The sequence below is a fragment of the Sciurus carolinensis genome, chromosome 16, assembly GCF_902686445.1.
Source record: "Sciurus carolinensis chromosome 16, mSciCar1.2, whole genome shotgun sequence".
Lineage (NCBI taxonomy): Eukaryota > Metazoa > Chordata > Mammalia > Rodentia > Sciuridae > Sciurus > Sciurus carolinensis.
The window spans coordinates 52,924,143-52,951,592 of NC_062228.1; the positions used below are offsets into that span (position 1 = coordinate 52,924,143).

General features: G+C 52.9%; 1 protein-coding gene, 1 non-coding gene and 1 pseudogene across 4 annotated transcripts; 1 reads left to right on the forward strand and 2 right to left on the reverse strand.

The window, feature by feature from the left end:
• On the forward strand, window positions 1–27,419 carry Relb (RELB proto-oncogene, NF-kB subunit). 3 transcript variants are annotated; one of them, XM_047528909.1, is made up of 12 exons: window positions 1–263; window positions 1,165–1,212; window positions 4,931–4,981; window positions 6,412–6,749; window positions 13,572–13,729; window positions 15,762–15,853; window positions 15,944–16,075; window positions 18,173–18,277; window positions 22,308–22,523; window positions 23,281–23,349; window positions 23,468–23,545; window positions 26,662–27,419. In XM_047528909.1, the coding sequence occupies exons 1-12, from the start codon at window positions 209–211 to the stop codon at window positions 27,045–27,047; spliced, it is 1,728 nt and encodes a 575-aa protein (XP_047384865.1). In that variant the 5' UTR covers window positions 1–208; the 3' UTR covers window positions 27,048–27,419. The 3 variants fall into 3 exon arrangements, with proteins under 3 accessions (XP_047384865.1, XP_047384867.1, XP_047384864.1); XM_047528911.1 differs by having other exon boundaries at window positions 2–263; window positions 4,931–4,939; XM_047528908.1 differs by lacking the exons at window positions 1–263; window positions 1,165–1,212 and adding an exon at window positions 2,879–4,310 and having other exon boundaries at window positions 4,931–4,939.
• Window positions 9,501–10,097, reverse strand: LOC124966997 (transmembrane protein 126A-like; annotated as a pseudogene).
• On the reverse strand, window positions 10,608–10,681 carry Trnae-uuc (transfer RNA glutamic acid (anticodon UUC)). The gene has a single exon. It is a non-coding gene; the product is annotated as a tRNA-Glu (tRNA).
• Window positions 27,420–27,450: the final 31 nt, after the last annotated feature.

Sequence of the window (27,450 nt, forward strand, 5' to 3'; positions counted from 1 at the left end):
GCCGCCCCGCCCCCTCCCGCCGCCCGCCCGGCCCGGCCCGGCGCCCCCCGCAGCCCCGGGCGCCGCGCGTCTTGCCCGGCCTGCGGCCCCAGCCTCTGCGCCGCTCTCCCGACCCGCGATCGCCCGCCAGACTGTGCCTCCCGGCTGTCCGGCCTGCCCGCGTGCGTCTGGGCCGGCCTCCTGGCCTTCGGTCCCCACTGGCCGGGCCATGCCGAGTCGCCGCGTCGCTAGACCGCCCGCTGCGCCGGAGCTGGGGGCCTTGGGTAAGCGGAGCCGGCGTTCGGGAGAGGAGTCTGGGGCGGGGCTGGAGATGTGGGAGTTCTGGGGGTCCCGGAGTAACCTGGGGGTTCCTACAAGAGTCTAGGTATTGCGCGGGGAGAATGTGAGGGTTATGGGACACTGTATTGGAGGGAGGCACAGGACGATGAAGGCTCCGGCCCAAGGTACAGGCAAGGCGTCCCGCTGTAGAGTGAGAAGGGGGCGGGGCCTGCCTCTGAGGCAGAGAAAGGGGCGGGGACCGACTGCCAGAGGGAGGAGGGGCGGGGCCTGGCTCTGAGAAGGTGGAGCTGGAGCTGCTCCTGAGGGACATAGGGGCGGGGCCAGACTCGGAGGGGGAGGAAAGGAGCCACGAACGGGGCGGGGCCTGCTCCTGAGGGCGGGAGGGGGCGGGGCCTAAAGCAAAGAAGGAAGCAGGACCCGACTCGGAGTGACGAGGGGGCGGGGCCTGGCTGCGGAGCGAAGGGGGAAGGGCGTGTTCTGGAAGCGAAGGGCGGGGCCTGGCGCAGAGAATGCGGAGGGGTGGGGCCTGCCTCCCGCTGGAGAGGGGGCGGGCGTGACAGTGAAACAGCAAAGGGGTCGCGTCCTGCCCTGGGAGAAGGAAAGGGGTAGGGGATTTCCTAACAGGTCGAGAATGGGTCCTCCGAGCCGCACCTTAAGGGGAAGAGGCACGGACGGGTTTTGGGCGTGATGAAGGGTGAGGTGAACGGTAGAAAGGTCAGGACCTGTCCAAGAGTTGGGCGAGGAAACGTGGCCCGACTCTGCAGGTGGTAAGGGGAGGGGCCTGATCCAAAGGGGCGGGACTAAGAGAGGAACAAGGTGGGGCTTGAATAATTCTCTGTTCCTCTCGCTGCCCATCACCCTCTGAGACATGCCTCCCTTTCCTAGGGTCTAATGACCTCTCCTCGATCTCACTGAGCGTTTCCAGGACCACAGGTGAGCCACCCTCCTCAGCCCCCGCCCACCTGCATGTGCGAGATGGGGTGGGGGAAGCCCCTGTGTTGACAGCATTGGACCTACTTCCGTCTGGGGGATTTGCAGAAGTCTATTTCATCCCCCCTGAGATGGGCTGTGTCCCTTCCTGCCCTTTGAGATGGCCCCCTAGGTGTCCCTACTTTCTGGACTGTTAGAGACTCACAGGTAAAAGTGAAAGAGGAGCCCTGGTTAGAGATTCCCCATGGTATAGCAGAGGGTAAAGACTGCCATCTTGGGCCTTAGAGCTGGCCTTTCCATGCTGGAGCCACTGCCCCCTCACTGTATGAATGTCTGCCAGTCGCTTACCCTGCCTGGGCCTCAGTTGTCCTTATCTGTAAAGTGGGCATAATATTAGTGCCTCCCTTTTAGGGAGATGGAGAGGATACAGTAAGTTGATACATGTAAACTTGCAAAGCAGTGTCTGGCACACAGTAAAGGCTCAATAAGTGTTAACTGTTAGAGGTGTAATGATAATGGTAATAATTATTATTAGAAAAGCTATAATAGTGTTTAAACCATGTGTGTCGGAATCACCCCAGAGGGTTTGTTAAAACAGATTATTAGGTCCTACCTAGAAAGTTTCTGATTCAGTGGGTGTGGGGATGGGTCCTGAGAGTTTGCATTTTTAGGAAGTTCCCAAGAGATGCTGAGAACTGTTTATAAAGTCCCTCAGCCTGTGCCTTCCAAAATCCAGTGCTGCCCAAGGAAATGCAGAGTCCTCACCCAGTTTTGACACCCTTTCTGTTTTAGATTTGCTGGATTTGGAGGGCAGGGATAGAGTCCTGACATTGTGACCATGCGATGGTCCCAGTTGGCTGGGTCTGGGCCTCTGTCTAGAAGTAGAATCTTGGGATGAACCTCAAAAGTGCTGGGGTGACCATAAAGGAGATACTGTAGCTTCTCTAACAGGTCTGAGAATTCGGGGGGTGGGGGAAGGTAGGAAATGGCATTGGGGATAGATTTGGTCCAATCACTGGTTCTGGGCAGGAACCAGTGGCTTGAAACCTAGATCATTGGTTTCAAATGAGAGTAATTTCTGATGTCATCTATTCAATAAATATTTATTGAGTGCCTGTTGTATCTCTGGCCCTGTGCTGGGCAGGGCTGGGGACATAGCAGTGACTGAGATAACCCCAGCCCTGCCCTCACAGCATTCCTTCCCTAGATGGGAAGGCGGACATATAAACAATAAGTCAAATGTGGGATTATAAAATGTAATAAGGGCTGTGGTGAAATCCTGGGATCAGTGATATTTAACAGTAGGGTGGGGACAAGAGAACTAAGGAGATAGAGGGAAAATTCCCTTCATTTTCGTCAACACAGGCTGGGCCTGGGGGACACAATGAGGATTGGGCAGACGTGGTCCTCCCTTTTCAGTGCTCACAGTCTGTAGGAAAAGACAGATGGGAATCATTATAATGATAGGCTATGTCAAATCCTAATCAGTGCCATGAAAGTTATAAAACAAAGGTACTGGAGTTGGGGGCTTGGGGGACTGTCTTGGATAAAGTGGCCAGAAAATCCTGTCTAGCGGGCTGGGGAGATAGCTCAGCTGGTAGAGTGCTTGCCTCAGAAGCACAAGGCCCTGAGTTCGATCCCCAGTACCGCAAAAAAAAAAAAAAAAAAAAGAAAAGAAAAAGAAAATTCTGTCTAGGGGGTGACATTTGCACAGAAATCTAAAGGAATAGGAGGAGGGAGCCATGCAAAGAGCTGGGGGAAGAACATTCAGGAAGAGACCAACCTGTGCAAAGGACCTGAGGCAAAAAATACATCATCAGATTTGTGCTCCCAAGTGACCCATCCTGGCTGGCCCTGAATGGCAGCAAATCTGTATGGGAGGTCTGTTGTTTGAATAGAACCCTGAGTAAGGAGAGGAAGTTCCTAACATTTCCTGGCTGAAAGAAGATTTCAGATAACATTAGCCAAGCTTTGGAGGGCATAGAGTGACCAGATACAGCAATTAACAGTTTACCTGTGTGATCTCGAAACCTCATGTTAACTCCCGATAGAGAAGCTCAGACCTCCGAGGAGACTCCGAGGAGACTTGGAAAAGTTAACTAATTTGGCCAAGGCCACAGGCCAGTGATAGCTAGGATTCAAACCAGCCCTGTGTACTCTACCCCTTATGCTGTAAAACCATGTCCCCAAACTTTCCCATTTCATAGACAGACAAACTGAGGCCTAGAGAGGGGAAAGGATTAATGATTCCCCAAAAAAAGGTCCCCCATCACTTTGTCTAATAGCAGCCAGCATTTATGTAGGGAAGCAGTTCTAAGTGTTGTTTGATTTTTTTAAAGTATTCAAGCTTAACAAGGTAAGCATTATTATGCCCATCTTATAGATGAAGAAACAAAGCACAAAAAATGTAAGCAATGGCGGGCGGGGGTTGCGACTCAGTGGTAGAGTGCTTGCCTAGCATGTGTGAGGCACTGGGTTTGATTCTCAGCACCACATATAAGTAAACAAAGTAAAGGTCCATCAAAGACTAAAAACGTATTTTTAGAAAAATGTAAGCAATGGCCCAAGGCCACACAGCTAGCAAATAGCAGTGTTGGAACTTAAACGAAGCTGTCAATCCCAAGCTCCAGCCCGTGTTCGCCCCGACTCAGCATCCCCCTGCAGCCTGGAGACTCGAGGGCCCCAAATCTAACTTGTCTTTGGGTCCCCAGCTTCATCAGCATAGAAGTCTAAGAAGGATTTTCCAAGTTGAAGTAACTTGATGGTGGCCCTGCCAGGGACCGCAAGCAGGTCCCTTTCTCTCTCCCATCCTCGGTCTCCCCATTTCCCTAGTGGGGACCTGAGCACCCTGCTGACTTCACAGATGACCTGAGATAAAGGGTGCAGGAGAACCACCTTCCAAGGGGCGAAGTCCTGGCTGCAGCGGCCACGCCCGGAGAGGAGGAGGAGGGTAGCTCTGGCAGCAGGGCCCGGCCAGCCAGTGGCCTGCTCAGCAACCCTGGGTGGAGCCTCTGGCCCGAGCTCCTCTGCTGAGTGACTCCGAGGCTGGCTTGTGCCCTCTGGGCTTCCCCTCGTCCTGTCCTGTCGTGGAATGACGGGAGGTTGGTTTCAATTTCTCCACCGCCCCTTTCTGGGCTGCATTTTCCTGGGCAGGAGACAGGGGGCTTCCCCGAGGACCCAGCATCACTGTCACTCCTCTCTCAGGAAGCAGGGGGCCATCTGGGGAGTGGGTGGGCACAGGGGCCGGGCTGGAATGCAGTCTGGGCTTGGATCCAGGCTGCGACCAGATCTGCCTCCTTGGGCCTTCACACAGCAGCCAGTGGCCTGCCCGGGCCCAGGCTGGACTCTCGGGAAGGAGCCTGCACTCTGCTCAGCATCAGGGGGTCCATTTTTCCCCTAGTGAGAAGACCCTTTCTTTTGCACAGGTCCCCAGCAATGCTTCCCAATCCCTAAATTGGTCCCTAACATGGTCTAAATGTTAGTGGGGCGTTTGACTGAGTTTGAGGGTGCCCTGATGCTGAGCCCCCGATATTAGGGGCTGAAGGGAGGTTTTCCCAGAAGGGGAAGATGGGGGCTGGGGCTTGGTGCCCAGGAGTCATCCTAGGGTGTCCCAGGATGGAGGCAGGGGGAAGGGTCACAGGAGGGACAGGGCTGGGGATCCGTCTGGAGAGATGACAGACCCTGGCCACTTTCTGAACCTTTCTTTCTCTTCCTTCCACAGATGAATTGGGTGAGTACCAGGAGGCAGGCGTGCGGGAGGCGGAGGGCCCAGGTGCTCACAGGGGCAGGCGGGGAGGAGGGTGCAGGTGCCGCCCTGGGGAACACTGGGGGATTCGCACTGAGTCATGTTCCCAAGACCCTGAGCAGTCCTTGAAACTGGGGGAGCCCTTGGGGGAGTCAGCAGCCTCCGGGTTACTGTTAGAGCAGCCAGGCTGCTGTCCTTCAGTGATGTCAGTGAGCCCTCCCGGGAACAGGGGTCCCGTCATGACAAAGCAAAGTCCCTGCCCTTCTGGAGCTGAGTTGAGTGGGGGCTCTGGAGGCCAAGGAGTGACTGTGAGATCGGGCTGAGGCGGTGAAGGACTAGGAGAGGGACAGGGGCCGGGAAGGCAGGGGATCTGGGCTTTTGCAAGAGGTGACATTTGAATGCAGAGACCAGAAGGTTGAGGGGAGCCTATGTGGGGAATGGGAGAGAAGCAGGGTTTAGGCCGTGGGAAGAGCACATGCGAGGCCCTGAAGGGGGCCAGGTTTCTTGGGTGCAAGAAACAGAAGGGGCTGGAGCTGGTTTTCTAGATGAATGGAGTTTGGGGGAGTTTTCTCGGGGGAGGGTGTTGATTTTGACTCCCAGGGAGGCTTGTGAGCAGAGGAGGGACAGGCTTGGACCTCACAAAAATCCCTCGGGCTGTGTGGGGGGGACAGATGCAGGTGGAAAGGCAGGAAGAGAGGACTGAGCTGCCGGCAGTGGTCCAGAGGAGAGGTGAAGGAGCTGGATGTGGACAGTGTTGGGGGGAGAATACGCAGAAAGTAAATCTAGTTTTGAAATAGAAACATAGAGGTGGAAGTACTCCATGGATTAGAAATATATATATATATATAGACAGGGTCTCACTGTTAGAGCCTAGCTAACTTGCTGAGGCTGGCCTTGAACTTGCTCCTCCTGTCTCAGCCTCCGCAGATGCTGGGATTACAGACCAGTGCCACTGTGCCGGGCTACTACAAGGGTCAGATTTAGCAGAGACGGGATGGTGGGCATGAAGAAGACCCTTGCCAAGCGGGGTTTCCGCACCTGTGATCCCAGCCACTGCGAGGCAGGGAGGCCGAGGCGGAGGCCTCGCTGTGTTGCCGGGGAAAGTTGACCCTTCCAGCTGGGGCCCGGGGCGCGGCCGCTGCAGAGCGGCTATCATTAGGGTTACAAGACGCAGCCCTGTGGGTTGCCCTTACCTTTATCCAGGTGAGGGGCGACACAGAGAATGGGTTCAGGAGTGCTAGCGAGGGGAGTCCATCTAGGGGGTGGAAGAAAACAGAATCAGAGCGACCCGCAGGTTTCTGGCGTCAGCAGCTGGGGATGCCGGGTGGTTTGCCAGGAGGAAGGCGAGGCCCCTGGCCGCGCGGGCTGGGAAGGAGCCTGGGAGCGGGCGGGTGGAGCGGCGGCGCGTTCCGGCCCCTCCTGGCGCGGGGTCACCACAGTGTCTGCTTCTCCCGCAGAGATCATCGACGAATACATCAAGGAGAATGGCTTCGGCCTGGAGGGGGCGCCGCCCGGCCCCGGCGACGGCCAGCCGCGCCTGGTGTCCCGCGGGGCCGCCTCGCTGAGCACCGTCACCCTGGGCTCCTCGGCGCCCGCCACGCCGCCGTCCTGGGGCTGCGCCCTGGGCCGGCTGATGCCGCCCGCGCCGGGCCCGGGCCCGCGGCCGCACCTGGTCATCACGGAGCAGCCCAAGCAGCGCGGCATGCGCTTCCGCTACGAGTGCGAGGGCCGCTCGGCCGGCAGCATCCTGGGCGAGAGCAGCACCGAGGCCAGCAAGACGCTGCCCGCCATCGAGGTGGGCCGGGCGCGAGGCCGGGGCGCCCCTGCACGTCCTGGCCCCGGAGTGCACGGTGGTGGTGGTTATTGCTCTCCTACTGTCGGGCCGGGAACTCAAAAGGCGCAAAAGGGCGTCCAGAGAAAGGCTTTCTACCTGGCAGTGTGGCAGTATTTATCAACACTCATCAAAACTGTCACTGGCTGTAAAGGCAGTGTAGCCTCCCGGTTTCCAAGTGAGTGAGGCCTGAAGACTCAGAGTGCCTGGGTTCCAACCCCACCTTAAGCCGTTTACTAGCTGTGCAACCTTGGGCAGGTGACTCGGTCTCTCTGTGCCTGTTTCTTCTTCTGCAAAGTGGGATAATAATAATAACCCGCCTCCTGGGGTTGTTAGTGGGGTTGAATGAGTTAGTTAGACATGTCTGGGCCTCTTCCATGGTAAGTGCTAAGTACAGGTGGGAGCTGGCATCGTTAGCGCTCCTGGGCTCACCATACCCGGGGCTCGGCCACTCCACCTGGAGGGATTTGCCAAGAGCTGTGCATGCAGTTTGGTGAAGGGGGATCTTGTTAGCCTAGCTGGGAATTGGGAGCTTTGGTGTCAGTCAGGAGGGAGCTGGTGCTGGCATCCACACAGCTCTGAGGAATGCATCTGTGAGCGCAGAACCTAAATACGGGGACTGATAGGTCAGTGCTTGGAAATGGAGGTGCCCCTGAGCGTTGATGTGGAAGTGTCTCCAGAATACATTAAGAATCAAAAACATTCAAGTGCAGTGCAGAACGTGCCTGAGTGTCATACCACCGTGTGAAACCCAGGAACCCAGGGCCTGGAGCATGCTAGGCAAGGGCCTTAGCAATGAACTACACCCCCAGCCCTGCAAAAACAAAACCCAAAAAGCCACACAGTGTGTTTTTGTTTATATTTTGGCATTGGGCACTGAAACCAGGGGTTGCTGAACCGCTGAGCTACATCCCAGCCCTTTTTATTTTTTATTTTGAGATGAAGTCCCACTAAATTGACAAGGTCGTTGCTAAGGTGCTGAGCCTGGCCTCACACTTGTGAATCCCCTGCCTCGATCTCCCAAGTCACTGGGGTCGGGGTGCACCTCCGTGCCGGCTCGCGCCGTGCTGTACGCCGTGCCTGTTAACTGGGAAGCCAGCTCAGTGGGAGGTGGCCTGTTAAATGCACAGGACACCTCTGCTCTGAACCCTTCCTTGGCCCCCCCAGTGCCCTCAGGAGGGAGGCCAAGCTCCTCCCTGGGACTCCAGGACCTCTCATTGACGCTGGCTGCCCCCCACCGTCCCCAGCCCCTCCTGACTCAGTCCTGCAGTCACTAGGCCATGGACCATGCTGTTCCTCTCCCTGGAGTCCCCATCTCCTGCAGCTTGGTCTCCTACTCAGCCACCGCAGGACAGACCCCGCCCCCCCATGTCTCTGCGCCCCGTTTGAGGTCCTGGTTCCCTCTCCCTCATGACCTTGGCACTTGTGGCTTTATTTGGGTGAGGAGCCGGCAATTGCCTGTCCTCTGGGTCCCCACCACCCTGGAGGAGGCCTCGACCTCAGCTTCGGGTTTGACAGTAGAAATCCTGGTCCTGCTGTGTGAATGGGGGCCAGTTCAGTGTGCCTCGTGGCCTCAGTTTCCTCATCTGCAAAATGAGTTTCCTCATCTGCCACCCACAAGGCAATCCCGCAGGGGCAGTGGCGGGCTCCGCGCTGTGTGCAGGCTCCCTTTCCTGCAGCTGGGCTGGGGTAGCCTTTATCTTCACTCGATTGGGGCTGGAATTGGGGTGCAGAGTGTGGGAGGGGCATTCTGATCAACGGCGTTCTACTGCGCACGCCTGTGACTCCAGAGGCTCAGGAGGCTGAGGCAGGAGAAGCCCAAGTTGGAGGCCAGCCTGGGCAACTTAGCGAGACCCTGTCTCGCACTAAGAGAAAAACGGCTGTGGGCGCAGCTCTTCGCAGGGTGTTTACCCATCATGCACAAGCCTTGGGCTCCGTCCTCGGTACCAGAGGGAAATAAAAAAAGTTGCCTTTAAATGTATATTCCCAGGCCTGGGGCAGAGGAGAGGGCAGTGTGCAGGGAGCGGGCAGCTTTACGGTCCTTGCTTATCCCCACCCGTCTCTCCGTGCACGCTTCTGTGTGGCCCCGTGCGTGCCAGGCGAGCCCTCTACCCCTGAGCACACCCCAGCCATGTCCCTTACATCCATCCTTGACCATGATCCGTTTTTCCAATTTGAGAGGGGATTTCGCTTTTCAACTTTAAGTCCTAACCTTAACCTTTTCTTTTCTCTTGGTTGTTTATTTGTTTTGCAGTAACGGGGGTGGAAACCAGGGCCTCAGGAGCGCTAGCCAGGCGTCTGCCGCTGACTGCAGCCCAGCCCTGTTGTGGTGCTGTGAACGTACAGCATGTGCACAAGAATAGAGTGAATACCCAAGGCCTGGGCCACGCTCGCTCGCTCGCTCCACCTGAGCTCTCCCTCGCATTTGGCGCTGGAGTGGAGCCAGCAGGGGTGCCCACCTTCTGTCTCTGTGCAGACACTGGCAGAGGGATTTGACGTGCGAGACGTGACACTGCACCCAAAATGTTTTGTCATGTGCTTCTTGAGAACAAGGATGTATTCTTTTTTCTTTTTCTTTTTTCCTTTTTTTGGGGGTACTGGGGTTTGAACTCAGAGGCACTTAACCACCGAGCCACATCCCCAGCCCCCCACCTTTTAATTTTTTTTTACAGGTTGTCTTTACAGTTTCATTTCTGTATACACATTTGCTTAAAATCAGTGAGTTTCTAGGCCAGGTTCAGGTAACTGAAGGGCCTTTATAAGTACTTCACATTGTCTAGAGCCAAGGTATGCTGCAAACATAGTCTGAAGTAAAATGGGAAGTAACATCCTTCTGAAGAGAGGCGCAGAAATTCTAATCCGGAAGTTAAGGTGTTTCCTTTCTCTGGTAGTGGAGCTGACTGATACCTGGCTGCTAGGCCACCATTTACAGGTACAGCCAAGAAAACAGGGTACAGTCCTCCTAAGACAAAACCAGCAAGCCCGCTCCGGGTCATGACACAGGTTTCACAATGCAGTTCACCTGTACTCAAAGGTAAACTTACAAAACCTTTGAGAGATACATTTGCTGTCAAAAATGGGAGCGCTGCCTATTGGTAAACCAGCAGCTCTTTGGGCCTGTGTCACATGGAAGATGTGCCGAAAAAGACTGTTTGCTCTTAGGCCACAGAAGCAGCTCTGGGTCCAGCATCTGTGGATCCGTGTTCAAGTAGATTCCTTTCTGGTTCTGGTAGTAGTTCAATTTTTCTGGCTATGATATCAAAAATTGAGTTTTCCCTGATGGCATTATGTATGTGGCTTATGGTTTTCCATCTTGACCCTGTTGCTCTCCTCCCAGTGGCCAGTGACTCTCCAGTTCCTCCTCCAACACACCGGGACTTCAGCTACTCCTGGCACAGCCATTTCGGGCTGCCACCTTTTTTTTAATATATATGTTATTTAGAGGCAGGGTCTTGCTGAGTTGCTTAGGGCCTCACTGTGTTGCTGAGGCTGACTTTGAACTTGCCATCCTCCTGTCTTAACCTCCAGAATTGCTGTGATGAGACAGATGTTTTGGGTTTGTTGGCTGCTTGCAGATTAGATCACGTCATGCATTTTGGGAGAAATACCCAAATCATGTCGCTGTAGCTTTTTACATTTCTTGTATTAAAAGACCTCGGATGTTACTTTGACCCAGTGTTAGTGATGTTGAGTCGGATCTTGTGTTTAAAGTGGTGACCACCAGGTCTCTGCATGGTAAGGGATGACTTTCCCATTGTGCTTAGTAAATTATCTGCAGGACAATATTTATTTATTTTTTATTTATTTATTTATTTATTTTTTTTGTGGTGCTGGGGATCGAACCCAGGGCCTTGTGCTTGAAAGGCAAGCACTCTACCAACTGAGCTATCTCCCCAGCCCAGGACAATATTTTAAGACTGTGTTTTCCCTAATTTTTTAAAATTGCTAAGTCTTTCCAGGCCATTATTCTGGCTTTGTGCTCATTTGATTTTAAATTGTTAGAATCTAAAATTCCCAATAAGAATTATGAATCTGAATTCAGAATTTTTATCCCCATCTTTATAAGAAAACTGAGGCTCAGAGAGGTTCAGTTACTTTCTCAGGGGCACACAGCACATTCACCTGACTGATGACTACCATTTACTAGGCCAGGAACTTTGCATGTTTCTTTCTTGGTTCTGCTGATTGAAAACAAGGATGCTCTACCACTGAACTATATCCCAGCCCCCCCTTTTAAATTTTATTTATTTATTTGTTTGGTTTTGGTACTAGGGATTGAACCCAGGGGTGCTTAACCCCTGAGCCATATCCTCAGCCCTTTTTAATTTTTAAATTTTGAGACAGGGTCTCACTAAGTTGCCTAAGACCTCACTAAGTTGCTGAGGCTAGCTTTGAACTTGTGATCCTGACAGGTGTGAACCACCATGCCTGGCCCTTTTTTTTTTGGCCTCAAACTTGTGATCCTCCTACTTCAGCCTCCCTAGTTGCTGGAATTACAGGCATACTCCACAGTGCCCAGCACGTTTCTTGATATGCATTTTATAGGTAAGGACATTAAGATCAGAGACGTTTCCTAGTTGGCCCAGGGCAGAGCCTGACTTTGGTGCCAGGCCTGACTTGCTCCAGTCTAAAGTCTCCCCCACCGTCTTATGCAACATCTACAGAGATGAAGGGCTCAGTCCTGGAGGCTTCTCACATCCTGAGAGTGTTGATTTTGAGATTCTTCAGCACCTCCTGATGTTACGAGAGGCGTGTGTCGTGTGTGTTTTAAGTGCTGGGGGTGGAACCAGGGCCCCACACTTATTGGGCAAGCACTCTACCACTGAGCTGGGTGCCAGCCCTAAATGAATGGTTTAACCCTATTTGACTCAGTGAGACTTATAGACACTATTACCTACCTCCCCCGTAGTCACTCCCAAATTCGTATCACCCACACTGTAACGTGAAGAAGTAATAGGAGGACGTTAATCCAGCACTTAACGCCTAGGGGCACGTTTACTTCAATATGTAAATGTTCACGCACAGCCCTGTGGGATACCTAAGGAAAGCTGATGGTTGTCTGGGGCTCTGTGCAGACTCCTTGGCACAGTGTCCATGAGGGGCAGCCTGACCCAGCCTCCCAGATCTGGTGGCTTTAATGCCACTCTGCGGGCTTGCCTTGGCGGGGAGATTCTTCAGAGTAGTAAACAACTCTTGACCTAAACAAAAGCTAGTCTTCTTTCAATTTACGTGGTGGCTGCAGCCCTTGAAAATTCAGTGTATACTGAAATTATGGGGGAAATTCTGTTTATGTAAAAGGGGGCTAGGTTCTCGGCTCTGGTCATTTTAGACAGGTTTGTTACTGCTGTGGCTATCTGAAGCATGATCAGAGGCCTTGGGGGACATGGGATGGTAGTGTTGGACTGTCCCTGGTCTTAGAAACAAGCATTGCCCTCTGGTCCCCCTTCTACCTGCGGTGGGTCCCCATCACAATGTCAACCAAAGTCACTCTCAATATCCCCTTCAGCCACTAGAGGGCAGCACGCCCCCACGAAGGCACCTGGGTGAATTGCATTTCCTTGTTTGGTGCTGGGGACTGAATCCAGGTGGGGCTTTACCCTTGAACTACATCCCCAGCCCTTTTCATTTTTTTAACTTTAGGACAGGGTCTTGCTGAGTTGCTGTGGCTGGCCTCGAATTTGTGATCCCCCTGCCTCAGTCCGCTGGGATTACAGGCATGGCCTCTGAGCCTGGCTGGTTTAGTGCCGTTTTACTGTTGGGCGTCTGAAGTTCAGAGCTGGCTTCAGAAGGACTTAGATGTCAGCAGGGCCCAGCTGGTGACCCAGAGGAGCTAAGTGACTGCGTCAGGGACTGTTGGAAGAGTCTGGTTTCTGTCTGCTGTTGCCTGGGATTGCTAAGTGAGAATTCTAGCTGAAATTGTGGCAAGACTTTTTTTTTTTTTTTTTCCTTTTTTTCCCCCAGTGCTGGGGAAGGAAGCCAGGGCTTCACATGCTAGGCAAGGGCTCTGCCACTGCTCTGCATCCCCAGCCACCCTCACCCATTAAAAAAAAAAAGGGGTCGTTTATTTATTTATTTATCTATTTTTGCGGTGCTGGGGATTGAACCCAGGGCCTTGTGCTTGAGAGGCAAGCACTCTGCCAACTGAGCTATCTCCCCAGCCCTTATTTATTTATTTGTATACTGGAGATTGAGCCCAGGGTCCCTTAACCCCTGAGCCACATCCCCAGCCCTTTTTTTTTTTTTTTTGTATTTTATTTAGAGACAGGGTCTCACTGAGTTGCTTAGGGCCTCGCTAAGTTGCTGAGGCTGGCTTTGTGATCCTCCTGCCTCAGCCTCTTGAGTCGTTGGGATTCCAGGCATGTGCCCTGTGTCTGGTCCCAAGCGTTTTAGATGAGGGACACTCAACCTGTTCCAAGCGTTGTCCCCAGTGTTGGGGATGCTGAGCTGGTTCACATGGTGGCCACTGGACCCCTCTGCTGTACAGGTGTCTTTCTTTGCTCGTGATTGGCGAATTACCTGTGTGTGACAAGGAGATTCTGTGTGCGTGGAGTTTTTAAAGCTCTGCTTGCCCAGAGACACCTGTGGAGGGGACAGTTCTTTAGGAGGCCTCCCAGAGTCACCGGTTGGAAGTTTCCGACTTTGGACAGGAGAGGGGTCTTGAGCAACCACCCTTCCATGGCCCTGGTGGGGGCGTGGGGAGGAGGGGAGCTGCCGGGCGTCCCGGGGACCGTGCAGGGGCGCGGGCCTCTGCGATGAGCCCGCCAAAGCGCGCCTCTCTTCCTGCAGCTCCGGGATTGTGGCGGGCTGCGGGAGGTGGAGGTGACCGCGTGCCTGGTGTGGAAGGACTGGCCCCACCGAGTGCACCCGCACAGCCTGGTGGGGAAGGACTGTACGGACGGCGTCTGCAGGGTGCGGCTCCGGCCCCACGTCAGCCCCCGGCACAGGTACCTGACTCTGACCCCGACCCTTGGCCCCAGAGATTCGGAGGGGCCGAAGGTCGCCCAGGGAAACGGCAGGGCAAGGCCAGCTTGGCCAGACCCTCCCTACTGCATTTCCTAGCTGGGGAAACGGAGGCCCGGGCCAGGGAGGGCCTCGCCTGAGCCACAGCCCTGCCGCACCCACCTGCGCGCAGGCGCCGTGCGTCCCAGTTTTACAGAGGAAGAAAGGAGGCTCAGCTAGGGGAAGGAGGGTCGATGGCAGGGCTGGGACGGGACTCCGGGTCTGACTTAGTCGCAAGGCCTATTCCTTCCCTCACTTTCCAATGTATGTGTTTTTATCAAATAAAAGATCTAAAGGAGGCAGGTGTGGTGGCTACTCAGGAGGCTGAGGCAGGAGGATTGCAAGTTTGAGGCCAGGCTGGTAACTTAGCAAGACCCTGTCTCAAAAAATACATAAATAAATAAATACAAAGGGCTGGAGATAGAGCTCAGTGACAGAGTCTCAAGGCCCTGGGGTCCATCCCCAGCACTGAAAAAGAAAGAAAGAAAGAAAGAACATCTTTGACCCTCTGGTTTCTTTTTCTAGAAACAACTGAAGATGTGACACACATATGCATGCACACATCTATCTTTTATCAACAGATATTCACAACTTATTTTTTGTTTGCGCTGACAGGGATGGAACCCAGGGCCTTGTGCATGCTAAGCAAGTGCTGTATTACTGAGCGGCACCCCTGGCCCTGCATCTTGTCTTTTTGTAACAATACATCTTAGACCTCATTCCCTATCAATATATTCAGAGCTGCTCTAGCCCTTTTCATGGCTATATAGCATTCCATTGTATAGATACATGCAATTAACTAAAACTGTCCTCTGTTAATGGATACCTTTGATGGTTCTAGTGCCTTGTTGCTCTGTGGCTAACAGCGCTGCAGGAATATCTTTAAAGATATGTCATTCTAGCTGGGTGCAGTGGTGCACGCCTATAATTCCAGTGGCTTGGGAGGCTGAGGCAGGAGGATCTCAAGTTCAAAGTCAGACTCAGCACCTAGTAAGATCCTGTCTCTAAATAAAATATTAAAAAGGGCTGGGGATGTGGCTCAGTGGTTAAGTGTCCTTGGTTCAATCTATGGTATGAAGAAATTTTTTTTTTAATGTCATTCTTCTTCAGGATCAGTTCCTAAAAATGAAGTTGCTGGATCTAAGCTGATTTTTTATTATTATTATTTTTTTTTTTTTTTTTTTTTTTTTTTTTTGGTACTAGGGATTGAACCCAGAGATGCTCAACCACTGAGCCACATCCCCAGCCCTTTTTATTTTTTATTTAGAGACAGTGTTTCACTGAGTTGCTTAGGGCCTTGCTAAGTTGCTGAGGCTGGCTTTGAACTCTCAGTCCTCCTGCCTCAGCCTCCTGAGCCACTGGGATTACAGGCATGTGCCACTGTGCCCAGTTGCCCTTTTCATTTTTTATTTTGAGACAGGGTCTTGCCAGGTTGCCCAGGCTGGCCTGGAACTTGAGATCCTCCTGCCTCAGTCTCCCATGTGGCTGGGATTACAGGTGTGCGCCGCTGCACCTGGCTTGATTTCTAATTTCAATGATTTATCAATTTAGTGAAGACACGAACTCACTGAGAGCAGGGATTTTCTTTTTTCTGTTCCCTGCTATATTCCCAGAGCCCAGCCCAGCGCCTGGCATGTAGTAGATACTCGGGAAACACTTGTGGACTGAATGAGTACTGCCATGTCACACAGTCCACATCCTGCCGGCCAGGGCTGGGTGCCCCCAACCCCCAGGCTCCCCACGGCCTCACCAGCACGGGGCAGTGTGAAACACTCCTGCCTTTGCTTGGGTGAATGACCTTGGCCAGTGTTTTCACGTGGTGCAGATAAGGCGGGTTCCCGGGTCTTCCAAGAAACCATGGCAACTCCCAAGAGGCTTGCATTACGCAGACCCTTCCTGATGTCTGGCCCCACTGGGCCCAAGCCCTGTGGCAGCGTTGAAGGCCGCAGCGGCCCCTCACGAGCACTCCTCCTCCAGCTTCAACAACCTGGGCATTCAGTGTGTGAGGAAGAAGGAGATAGAGGCTGCCATTGAGCGCAAGATCCAGCAGGGCATCGACCCCTACAATGGTGAGTCCACTGTCCCAGCCCCTCTCCAGCCCGCCCCGCCCCGCCCCGCCCCTGCCCCGCCCCCTCAGCCTCCGCCTGTCCCTGCCACAGCCGGCTCCCTGAAGAACCATCAGGAGGTGGACATGAACGTCGTGAGGATCTGCTTCCAGGCCTCTTACCGGGACCAGCAGGGACAGATGCGGCGGATGGACCCTGTGCTCTCTGAGCCTGTCTATGACAAGAGTGAGTCCAGGGTGCTGTGGCCAGTTAGGATTGTCCTTGGCTGCAGGTATCAGAAAACCCTCCTTAAGGTGGCATGAACAAACAGAATTACTTATTTTTATTTGTCTCATTTACTAAGTTTGTGCATATGGATTTAGCGGCTTAGCATCAGGAAGGTGCTGGTTCTGCAGCTCTGTGAGTCTCTGCTTTTCCTTCATGGTCACAAGATGACTACCATAGCTCCAGACATCATGTTTGTGTTCAAGACATGGGATAGGCAGCATCACCCTGTGTGTTCGTGCAGATCGTACCCAGCCTATTTGGGGGATCAACATTTACTGTGTAGCTGGTGAAAATGGCATTTCCTGGTGTTAAGAGACTGCACAGCAGTTATACCATGAAGCCCCAGGCAAGGGGCATCATGCATACGACCTCTTTCTTTAGTAGAGAAAAAATTTATGTTCTCCAGAATCCCCTTGGTAGCCTTCTGCTCATATCTCATTGGTTAGAACTTGGTTCCATGGCCACACCTAGTTGCAAGGGAATCTGGGTATGTGTTAGGTTTTTTTCAACCTGCATAGAGGGGTACAGACCCGAAGAGGGGATTCGGAATAGCCGTTCAGCTTTAGCCAACCCACAGCAACTGCGGCAGCATCTAAACCAGCAAGGATAAGATGGGCACAGTGGTGCATGCCTGCAATGCCAGCGGCTTGGGAGGCTGGGGCAGGAGGATCGCAAGTTCAAGGCCAACCTCAGCAACTTAGCAAGAGCCCATCCCAAATAAAAAAATAAAATAAAATAAGAAATTAAAGATTGGAGATGCAGCTCAGTGTGAGAGTGTCCCTGAGTTCGCTCCCAGGATTGCAATAAGCCAATAAATAAATAAGCAAGGAATATTAATTAAATAAGGGATTTTAAGAAAAAAAAAAGAATTTATTTTGCCCATTAACTAAGAATGTACAGAAGTAATGCCGCAAGTTTGAAGCCAAGAAGTAATCGCAGGTTTGAGGACAGCCTCAGCAACTTAGTGAGATGGTCAGCAACTTAGCAAGACCCTGTCTCAAAATAAAAAATAAAGAAGGGCTGGGGTGTGGCTCAGTGGTTAAGCACCCCTGGGTTCAATCGCAGGACCAAAACCAGAGCAAAACATAAAACCCGATTGGGCAGTACCTCAGGTGTGGTTGTATTCAGCCCTCAGGGTGCCGCTGGGTGGGGGGCCTCTCTAGTTTTGTCCCTCGTTACGCTTGCTTCCTGCCAGGGCCTTCCCATGGCTGTGTTCTGGATACCTCTCCTGAACTCCAAAGAGAGCTTCTTTTCTTACCCCAGTTTTTTTTTCAATATTGGCAATTGAACCTAGAGGCGTTATACCACGGAACTACCTCCCTAGCCCCTTTTTTTTTTTTTTTTTTTTTTGTGGTGCTGGGGATCGAACCCAGGGCCTTGTGCTTCCTCCTGCCTCAGCCTCCTGTGTCCCTGGGATTACAGGTGTGACCCAACACACCCAGTTGCAGCCTTTTTTCATAATTTGTTTTGAGGCTGGGTCTAAGTAAGTTGCTGAGGCTGGCCTCAAACTTTCCATCCACCTGTCTTAACCTCCTGAGTTGCTGATTACAGGCCTGCCTTAGGAATCCTGGCTCTTTCCCAGGAGTTTTGCTAAAAATAAAAATAAAAAAAAAAATCTCAGGGCCGTCTCTCATTGACCTGAGTGTGGTCATTTGCTCTTCCTTGACCAATTGGCTGTAGCTTGGGGGAGGCCGTGGTTCGACTGGCCAGATCTGGGGCATGTGATCACTGCTGAGCTAGTGGATGGCCTCCTACCCAGTCCCCATGACTGAGATGGCCGGTGGGGGCGTGTCTGGAGGGAAAGTGGTGTCCGGAGGGGACTCTTAACGAAGAAGGGCTGGGACTGCTGGTCAGGCAGAGCGACGGTCCTGCAAGATGTCGGACCATGAACCCTTCTCTGGCCCCTGGCCCCATTGGCACGGAGGACTTGCCATTGGCGGGTGTCCTGACGCTTCAGTGGCCTCCGCCTCCTGCACCCTCTCCTGCCTCTCCACCGCTGGCTGGAAAGCTGCCCGGTGGGTTTCCCTATGGCCTCTTCCTCTCGCTCCTTCCCAGAATCCACGAACACGTCAGAGCTGCGGATCTGCAGGATCAACAAGGAGAGCGGGCCGTGCACGGGCGGCGAGGAGCTCTACCTGCTGTGCGACAAGGTGCAGAAAGGTGAGGCCTGGCGGGCCCGCGGGGCGAGGCCGGGGTGTCTGACCAGGGCGGCAGCCTGGGAAGATCCAGAACCCTGGCTTTGGGTCACATGGATGCAGTTCATAGGTTCATCCGGGCACCTGTCCCTGAGCAAAGGTGGTGGCCTGTGAGTGACCCAGGCTGGGTGTCAGCAGCATGGCCATCACTCAGCTCACCATCCAGGAGACGCTGATCTTGGTGGAGAAATTGTCTAAATAGTTCAGGAGGAGCCGGGGCGCGACTCGCGAGGAGCGCTGGCCTGCACAGGCAAGGCCCTGGGCTCCATCCCGGCGCGGGGGTGGTGGAGCCCCGACACGAGTGATAACGGATATAAAGAAAGCAAACAGGGCAAGAGAAGTACCTTACAGCCATTGGCATCTATTCAAATGCTCCTTGCTCAAAGAGGCTTCCAAACAAAAACCAAAAAACCAACAACCAAAAGACACCTCCTTTCACCCGGAATCGCCCAGCTCAGGAGAGGGCAGAAGGCTGTGGTCTTCCCTGTACAGTACTCAACTTTCCTGTATCTCTTGCAATTTCTCTGTCTGCAGTTTCCCTCTCCTCTCCTCTCTCTCTCTCTCTCTCTCTCTCTCTCTCTCTCTCTCTCTCTCTCTCTCCAGTGGTGGGGACTGAACTCATACATGCTAGGCAGGTGCTCTACCAGTGAGCCACATCCCCAACCCTTTTTATTTTTTTTTTATTTTTAGACAGGGTTTTACTAAGTTGCTGAGGCTGACCTTGAACTTACCATCCTCCTGCCTCAGCCTCCCGAGTAGCTGTGATTACAGGCATGTGCCCTTGTGCTGGGTTTCTTTTACATTTTCCATCATGTGACTATATCATAAATAGCATTACCACCAACAATTATAATCTCTGTCTCTCTCTCTCTCTCTCTCTCTCGTGTATGTGGTGCTGGGGATGGAACCCATGGCCTCACTCATCCTCAAGATGCACTCAGCCACTGAGCTACATCCTCAGCCCATGACATGTGCCGTGTTCTAGCTCCATGCCTAGCATGGCTGTGAGCACTTCATATGCACCGTTTATTAGGTCATCTGAGCACGTCACAGCTCTCTGAGGCAGACCTTGTTATCATCATCCCCACTTCACAGATGAGGAAACTGAGGCATGGACAGGTTCAGCAACTCGCTGAAGTCACCCCGCTGGTCAGGTGGAGACAGGATTCAAATTCAGAAAAGACGACTCTGAAAAGAATCCTTCTACCCTTGGCATTTCTTCTAGGAGGAAAGATAAGATAGAGTGTTGGAGAAAAATGACAGGAAGTTGGTTAAGAGTAATGTTTAGTCCTTTTTTCCCCCAAATGAGGGAAAGAGGCAAATTTGAAAAGCCATCTGGAGAAAGTGACCTTCCAGAGTGTGTCTGATGTGATGGTGATAATCATAGCACTGATAATGACCGTGGATCGTGCTCTGGAAGTCCTGCGGCGACTCATTGGATCTTACCGACCCCTGAGGCAGTTCTGTGGTTTGGTTAAAATGAGGAAACTGCTCCCAGCAACACCATCAGCTTCCTCAAGTCCTGGCAGAGCTGGAAGACTGTGGCCTTCTCGGCTCCGCTGCTCACTGGTTGTGTGATGTTGGACAAATGACTTCACCCTCTGTGCCTTTGTTTCCTTCTCTATATAATAGGATACCTGATGGCACCTTCTTCTTAGGGTTTTTGTGTGACACAGAGGCAGCCTGTATGCCTCTGACACTTAGAACCTCCGTACTGGCTGCCAGTGTGTTGAGAAGCAATGCAGTTAGACACGGAAAAGAAATAGCAGGCAGGACAGCTCAGTGAGTCCTGACCATCCCGCTAGCAGCTGTGTGGAGTCTCAGCATCTCCAAGCCTTGGTTTTCCCATCTGTGAAGTGGGTATGTAGACAGGCGTGAACACAGCAGATCTGAGGCTTTTCTCCTTCCAAAGCCCTCCTTATAGTTAGGTGCGGTGGTGCACCCCAGTCATCCCAGTGACTCAGGAGGCTGAGGCAGGAGGAACTCAAGTTCAAGGCCAGCCTCAGCAACTCAGTGAAGTCCTTAGCAACTTGGCGAGACCCTGTCTCAAAATTTAAAAATAATAATAATAATAGGGCTGGGGCTGTAGCTCAGTGGTGGAGCTTTTGTCTAGTTCGTGTGAGGTGCTGGGTTGGATCCTCAGTACTGCAATAAATAAATAAGTAAAAAAAAAAAAAAAAAAAAAAGGTAAAACGGGCTGGGGCTATAACTGTAAAGTGCCCCTGGGTTCAATCCCCAGCACCAAATAAATAAATAAATAGATAAAAATAAACAATGAAAAGGGTGGGGGTGTTGCTCAGGTAGGGAACCCCTGGGTTTCATCCCCGTACCCCCAAAATAATAAATTCATAAATAACTAGCTCTGCTCACAAAGGTCCTGGGAGCATGGAGTTTGGGGGTTCCCACCATTCCCTAAGGGCCAGGAGCGCCCATGATCTGCGCGGGCAGGACGTACCCATGTGACAAGCATCCAGCGAGAACCCTGGGGCGGAGCGTCCTTGGTGGACCGCACGTCTCACGTGTCTCCATGGTTCTTTGCTCGGGGGCTTCAGTGTGGCCCCTGGGACTGCGTGGGGGAAGGATTCTGGACCTCTGGCGCCTGGGTCCCCCTGACTTGGCTCCGGGCGCCTCTGTCCCTTGCTGCGTGCCCTCCATACCGTCACTAACGGATTGTGGCCCGGAGCCTCGCCATCCGCGGAGCTCCCTCCATCTGAGCCTGGCCGTGGGCCCTCCCACAGGGCGGGGAGAGTGATTCCACCTGCCTCTCACATGGTCCTCAGCATCGGAGGAGGTAGCGCAGACTGTCCCAGCTTACGATGTTCAATTTAGGATTTGTGACTTTAAAACGATGGTGTGAAATTAATATACATGCAGTAAAAACTCTCCTTTGAATTTTGATCTTTTCCGGGGCTATCCACATGTGTGCTTCTGTATGCTCCCTCCACGCTGGGCAGCTGCAGAGAACCGTGGCTCCCGCCCAGCCCGCGGTCACCAGGGAAGACTACCGGCAGGCCAAGCATACGGTTGCTAAGCTACAGTGTTCCCTAGGTCGGGTAGAGTCAACGCATTTTCTTCTTTTTATTAACATTTTTTAATTTTTACATACAGCTTGCATTTCGATTCATTGTACACAAATAGGGTACAACTTTTCATTTCTATGGTTGTACACAGTGTAGAGTCACATCATTCATGCAATCATACATACACGTAGGGTAATACTGTCTTTCATTCTATCTTTCCATCCCCCACCCCCTCCCACCCCGTTTTCCTCTACACCATGCAAAGTTCCTTCATTATTCTCTTCCCCCTGCCACCCTCCCTTGTTATATATTGTCATCTACTTAGCAGAGAAAACATTCAGCCTTTGGTTTTTTGGGCTTGGCCTATTTCACTTAGCAGGATATTTTCCAAATTCATCCATTTACCAGCAAATGACATAATTTTGTTCTTCTTTATGACTGAGTAATATTCCATGGTGTATATATACCACCGTTTCTTTATCCATTCATCAAGTGAAGGGCATCTCAGTTGCATTTTCTTTTTATTTATGTAGTTTTTGGTGCAGGGAATTGAACCCAGGGGCTCTTTACCACTGAGGTACATCCCCAGCTCTTTTTCATTTTTCATTTTGAGACAGGGTCTTGCTAAGTTGCCCAGCCTGGTCTTGACCTCTTGATCCTCCTGCCTCAGCCTCCTGAGTGGCTGGGATTACAGGCCTGAGCCTCCCCGCCTGGCTCAGGGCATTTTTGACTTGAGATATTTTCAGCTTCTGATGGGTTTGCTGGGATGTAACGCTGTCACAAGCCAAGGAGCATCTCTATAAAAATGTAGGCGATCCGTAGTGACCGGCTGCAGGGTGCACTCCAGTGGGAGCCAGCTGCCAGGTGGTGAGCTTCGGATTGGGAAGATTAGGGCCGATTCTGAGGGAGGCTGAGCCCGTCGAGGCTCAGTGGGCCAGCTGTCCCTGCTCTGCTGATGTCTCCCTCTCCCACCAGAGGACATCTCGGTGGTGTTCAGCACAGCCTCCTGGGAGGGCCGGGCCGACTTCTCCCAGGCCGACGTGCACCGCCAGATCGCCATCGTGTTCAAGACGCCGCCCTACGAGGACCTGGAGATCGTGGAGCCCGTGACTGTCAATGTCTTCCTGCAGCGGCTCACGGACGGGGTCTGCAGTGAGCCGCTGCCCTTCACGTACCTTCCTCGGGACCACGGTAACCACGGCATCTGGTGGCCGTGACCCCTCAGGGCTGTAGCCCTCCCTGCAAAGCAGACACAGTCCCCGTCTCCGGGCATTCGGATTTTCTCACTCATCCCCTCCACCTGTCTGCTCCACTGTAGCCCTGTGTGGCATGCTGGGGACACAGCAGTGACCAAGATAGCCCCTAGCACTGCCTCATGCGTTCTGTAACGGGGGAACAGCTTGTCCCCACAGTGATGACCAGAGTGACTAGACTGGAGTGTAGCTGCTTGGGGGACTCGGGGCACCTGGCCCAGACTTAGGGATCAGGGAAGGCTTTGGAGGAGAGAGCAGCTGAGCCGAGGACAGAAGGATGACTGATAGGTGGGAGCTGAGAGAGAGCATTTTAAAAAATATTCGTAGCTGTAGATGGACACCGTATCTTTTATTTATTTATGTGGTGCTCAGGATCAAACCCAGTGCCTTGCACATTGCTAGGCCAGTGCTCTGCCACTGAGCCATGTCCCAGCCCGAGGGAGAGCATTTTAAGCAGTGAGACAGCAAGTGCAAAGGCCCTGAGGCCAGATTGTATCTCAGATGTTCCAGGAACAACAAAGAGGCTGGTGTGACCGGAAGTGAATTTGGGTTTATTCTGATTAGGATGTGCACATCTGCTTGCATTGGTTGGTCAAGAACCAACTCACCTTTTCCTAAATGGTCTCTGATTCGTTGTTAATGTGTTCCTGTTGTTGACGGATTGCTCTTTGTATGCCCTGGTGTCTCCTGAACAGACAGCTACGGCGTGGACAAGAAACGGAAACGGGGGATGCCCGACGTCCTCGGCGAGCTGAACAGCTCTGGTGTGTCTCTATGCCCCTTCCCACACCCACCCCCCCGTCCTTTGGAGGGGATTGCTGATCCAACACTCCGTCCCTGCCCCAGAGTTGAGGGTCCTATCTCTGTTTTCCCTTCCTTCAGACCCCCATGGCATCGAGAGCAAACGACGGAAGAAGAAGCCAGCCTTCTTGGACCACTTCCTGCCCAGCCACGGCCCAGGTGGGTCCTGCTCCTGCCCGGCTGTGCCCTGGGCTGAGCTGAGGAGTCCCTACTGCCGGCTTCCCTGGCAGCTCCCAGGCCAGTACTCACCACATGACCAGGCTCCGGAGACAGGACGGAGGCTGCCCTCGCTGCCGGGCGGTTTATGTGCTGCGTGACCTATGCCGGGTTTGTCCCCTCTGTCTCGGAGGCTCCTCTGCGTACCCACCTCACTGAGCTTTTCAGACTAGTCTGTGGCCTGACCCTCCTGACTCTGCTGATCTTGTTGATCTCAGAGTAGCTGGAGAGAAGACTGCCCTGGAAAACCGGGTGCTCTAGGCTTAAAAAACTTTTTTTTTTTTTTTTTTTTTTTTGAGACAGGATCTCACTAAGTTGCCCAGGCCGAGTTCAATCTCATGATCCTCCCTCCTCAGCCTCCTGAGTAGCTGAGATTACAGGCGTGCCCCACCTCACCTGGCATAGAACAAATTTTAAGTGTTTATCTTTTTACGGACACTGGAACAGGCACCCAACTGGTCTGTGTTTACCCATGTAGTCTGCACACCTAGGCTCTGTCATTCCACCCATTTTATAGGTGGAAAAACTGAGGCCTAGAGAGAAGTCTCTTGCTTGAGGCTACCACGTGGCAGATCTGCTGGAGCAGGGAGTTGACACCATCTGTATGGAGGGATGATGTGGGTGGCGCAGGTACTGGATGGCGCGTCAGCGGTGGTGGCTAGAGCCCACCGACCTCAAGTTCAGGGCCCTCTCCAACCTAGCCGCGCACTGGGCCTTCCTCTCAACTCCCACGCCACATCTAGTTCTCACCACTCTAGTCCTAACTGCCTGCCATCCAAAGAAGCCTTCCCACCCGCCCTGACCCCAGCCCTCAAACCGCCAGCCACCACCCAGCCAGCCACCAACCACTCCAGCCAGTCCCACCCTGGCTGTTTGTGGTACCGCACGTTGTCCCCACCCTCCCGCGGCTTGTAACCAATGCCCAACAGCCCCACCCCTCGCAACCACCAATCCCAGCCCACTCCGCCAACCTCCAGCGGAGGGTCCCCGGCTCTGCCCTCCATCCACCTGCTGGGTTCTCTCCCTCATTCCTGAGGCAAAGCCGCAGGGGCACGGCTTCTGGATTCAGTCTGGATTTGAACTGGGTCCACGGTTTTGCAGCTTTGCGACATCTGTGCCTCAGCTTGCGCGCCCATCAGCTGGCGGCCCTTCCTCGCGTTGCAGGGCAAGGGCGTGTCGCAGAGCTGAGCCGCCCCTCAGCCCTCTCACCAGTTCCCAGGATCGCCCCAGAAAGATTTCAGACAGACCACTCAGTAGCAGGCCTGAGTTTATAAGAAGGGATGGGGAAAGGGGAAGGGGACACCCTCCAGGGAGAGGCTGGGTCCTCTCAGAAAGGAGGCGGATGGTACACCTGTCCTGCCCTCCAGTTTTATTGGGAATCCAGGAAGTTTCCAGAGAGTCCCACCCAGGTCCACCTCTTGACCTTTTTTAAAAAGTTTATTTATTTATTGTTTTATATGGTGCTGAGGATCAAATCCCATGCCTCACATGTGCTAGCAAGTGCTCTACCACTGAACCCCAGCCCCAGCCCACCTCTCCACTTTTGATGGACAGCACGATGACTTATTTTTTAATATTGTTTTAGTTGTCAATGAACCTTTATCTTATTTATTTATATGTGGAGCTGAGAATCCAACCCAGTACCTCACATATGCTAGGTAAGCACTCTGCCACTGAACCACTGCACATGGTAAAGGTCCAAGGCAGCTCTGAGTCACTTTGAACCATGCTGACCATTCTAATTGGAACTTGTTCCTATAGATTTTATGATTAGGGGGAATTTTGCTTATCTCCCTGAGCTCTGTGTAAAGGTCACGAAAATCCACCCCTCACCTCCAGGGCAACTTGTGGTCTTATCGGCATTTCAGGCCTGCATGTCTCCTGCAGGTTACTGGTTGTTTTCTGAGGAGTGTAACATGTCCTATCAATGAAGTCAGGCAGGGATGCAGGTAAATTGCTTTTTAAAAGCAAGCATGTGGGCCCATTTTATAGAATTATTCCCTTAGCCTCATGTTCCCATTGCCCATGTCTGTTACCTATCACTGTTTGGGTCCTTGCCAAAATTGAGTGAGATCATGTCATAGTTACTTCTCACAGTCGTATGTTAGGAACTTGCCAGAAATCAGGAATGCCACCTGCCTTTGTTATAATCCTGTTTAACTACATTCACAGCAAAACCCAAAATGAAAGAAGTTTTAAGAGGATAGAATTTTATTTCTTCTCTCACATAAACACACTGCAGTGGTAGGTACTCAAGGTATGATCTGGTGGCTACATGGTCATCAGAGACCCAAGCTCTTGCTATTTTCAATTTGCAGTTTCCACCCCATGCCCAGGTTCCACTTAGTCACATGTCCACAGTAAGCTGTAGAGGACCCTGGGAATATTACTAGGCCTGTGTCTCTGTGTTTTTGTTTTGGTACAGGGATTGAATCCAGGGGTGCTTAACCACTGAGCCATATCTGCAGCCCTTTTTTGTATTTAATTTAGAGACAGGGTCTCACTGAGCTGCTTAGGACCTCCCTAAGTTGCTGAGGCTGGCTTTGAACTCAAAATCCTCCTGCCTTAGCCTCCTGAGCCACTGGGATTACAGGTGTGCGCCACAGTGCTCAGCTCCTGTGTCTCCTTCTAAGAGTAATTAGCCTTTGTTATCAGGTTTGTTTTATCTAAAAAAGAGGAAGAGATACTCCAATAAAACGGATCATTTAACCTTCCATTTTCGGGACTGATAACTTCCCAATTTAGGAATCTCACGGTGTGGAGAGTCTTGCTTTATTGATGGTTACATAGAAGCCTCCTTCCTTTCCTCCTTCTTGGAGAAAACTGCTCATAGCCCTGCAGGAGTGTGGGTTTGATCCTGGTTTCACCACTCGACAGCTTGGTGTGACGTCCAGCCTCGGTGTTTCATTTGGTTATTATGAGAATGATGACAATCTCTACCCATAGGCTGGTCTTAAAGGAGGCCAACCCAAACAGTGCATTTGGTATGGGGTGGAGCGTTTGAATGAGTGCCTAGACAAAATTGGCGCTAAAGTCCGCTGCTCTTCTCATTCTTATAGGCCCGTTCCTCCCACCCTCAGCCCTGCTGCCGGACACAGACTTCTTCCCCGGTACCGTGTCCCTGCCTGGCCTGGAGCCTCCCTGCGAGCCCGACCTCCTTGATGACAGCTTTGCCTATGACCCCACGGCCCCCACGTTTTTCACCATGCTGGACCTGCTGCCCCCAGCGCCACCACTCGTCAGTGCTGTTGCCACCAGCGGGGTTGCAGGGGCCGCGGTCGGGGAGCCCCCTGGCGCCGAGCCGCTGACGCTGGACTCCTACTCAGCCCCCGGCCCCGGGGACGGAGGCACCGCCAGCCTCGTGGGCAGCAACATGTTTCCCAATCAGTACCGAGAGGCAGCCTTCGGGAGTGGCCTCCTGTCCCCGGGGCCTGAAGCCACGTAGCCCGCGGCGCCAGAGGAGAGGCGCTGGGTGGGGAGGTGGCTGGAGGGACCCTGCGAACCCGGCCAAGGGGTAGGTCCAGTACCTCCATCCCCTTGGGCCGCCGTTGGTCAGTCTTCCGACCTTGTCATCCTTAATCGGACATCCTCAGCGCTGGCGAGAAGCTCGGCAGCACTGGTCTCCCCTTGACCCCATTTTACCTATGAGAAAACGGAGTCGGGAGAGGGAAAGGGGCCCGGCCCGGGTGAGACCCCCGCGCGCGGGGTTCCTTCTCTGGACGGATCCCGAAATATAACTGTGTTTAGGAGTAAGGGAGCAGGTCCGCGGCCCTCTACCACAGGGGCGTGGGCATTTCCCAATAAAAACGTTGATTCGTGGGGGTCCGCTGTCTCTGCCCGGGAAACAC

What these genes read in the sequence shown, in the direction of transcription:
- Relb (XM_047528909.1), top strand. Translation starts at nt 209, where the DNA reads ATGCCGAGTCGCCGCGTCGCTAGACCGCCCGCTGCGCCGGAGCTGGGG. An exon ending in GCGGGAGGCGGAGGGCCCAG is followed by an intron (nt 4,982 to 6,411) that starts GTGCTCACAGGG and finishes CTTCTCCCGCAG; the next exon opens with AGATCATCGACGAATACATC. An exon ending in CGGCGAGCTGAACAGCTCTG is followed by an intron (nt 23,350 to 23,467) that starts GTGTGTCTCTAT and finishes CCCTTCCTTCAG; the next exon opens with ACCCCCATGGCATCGAGAGC.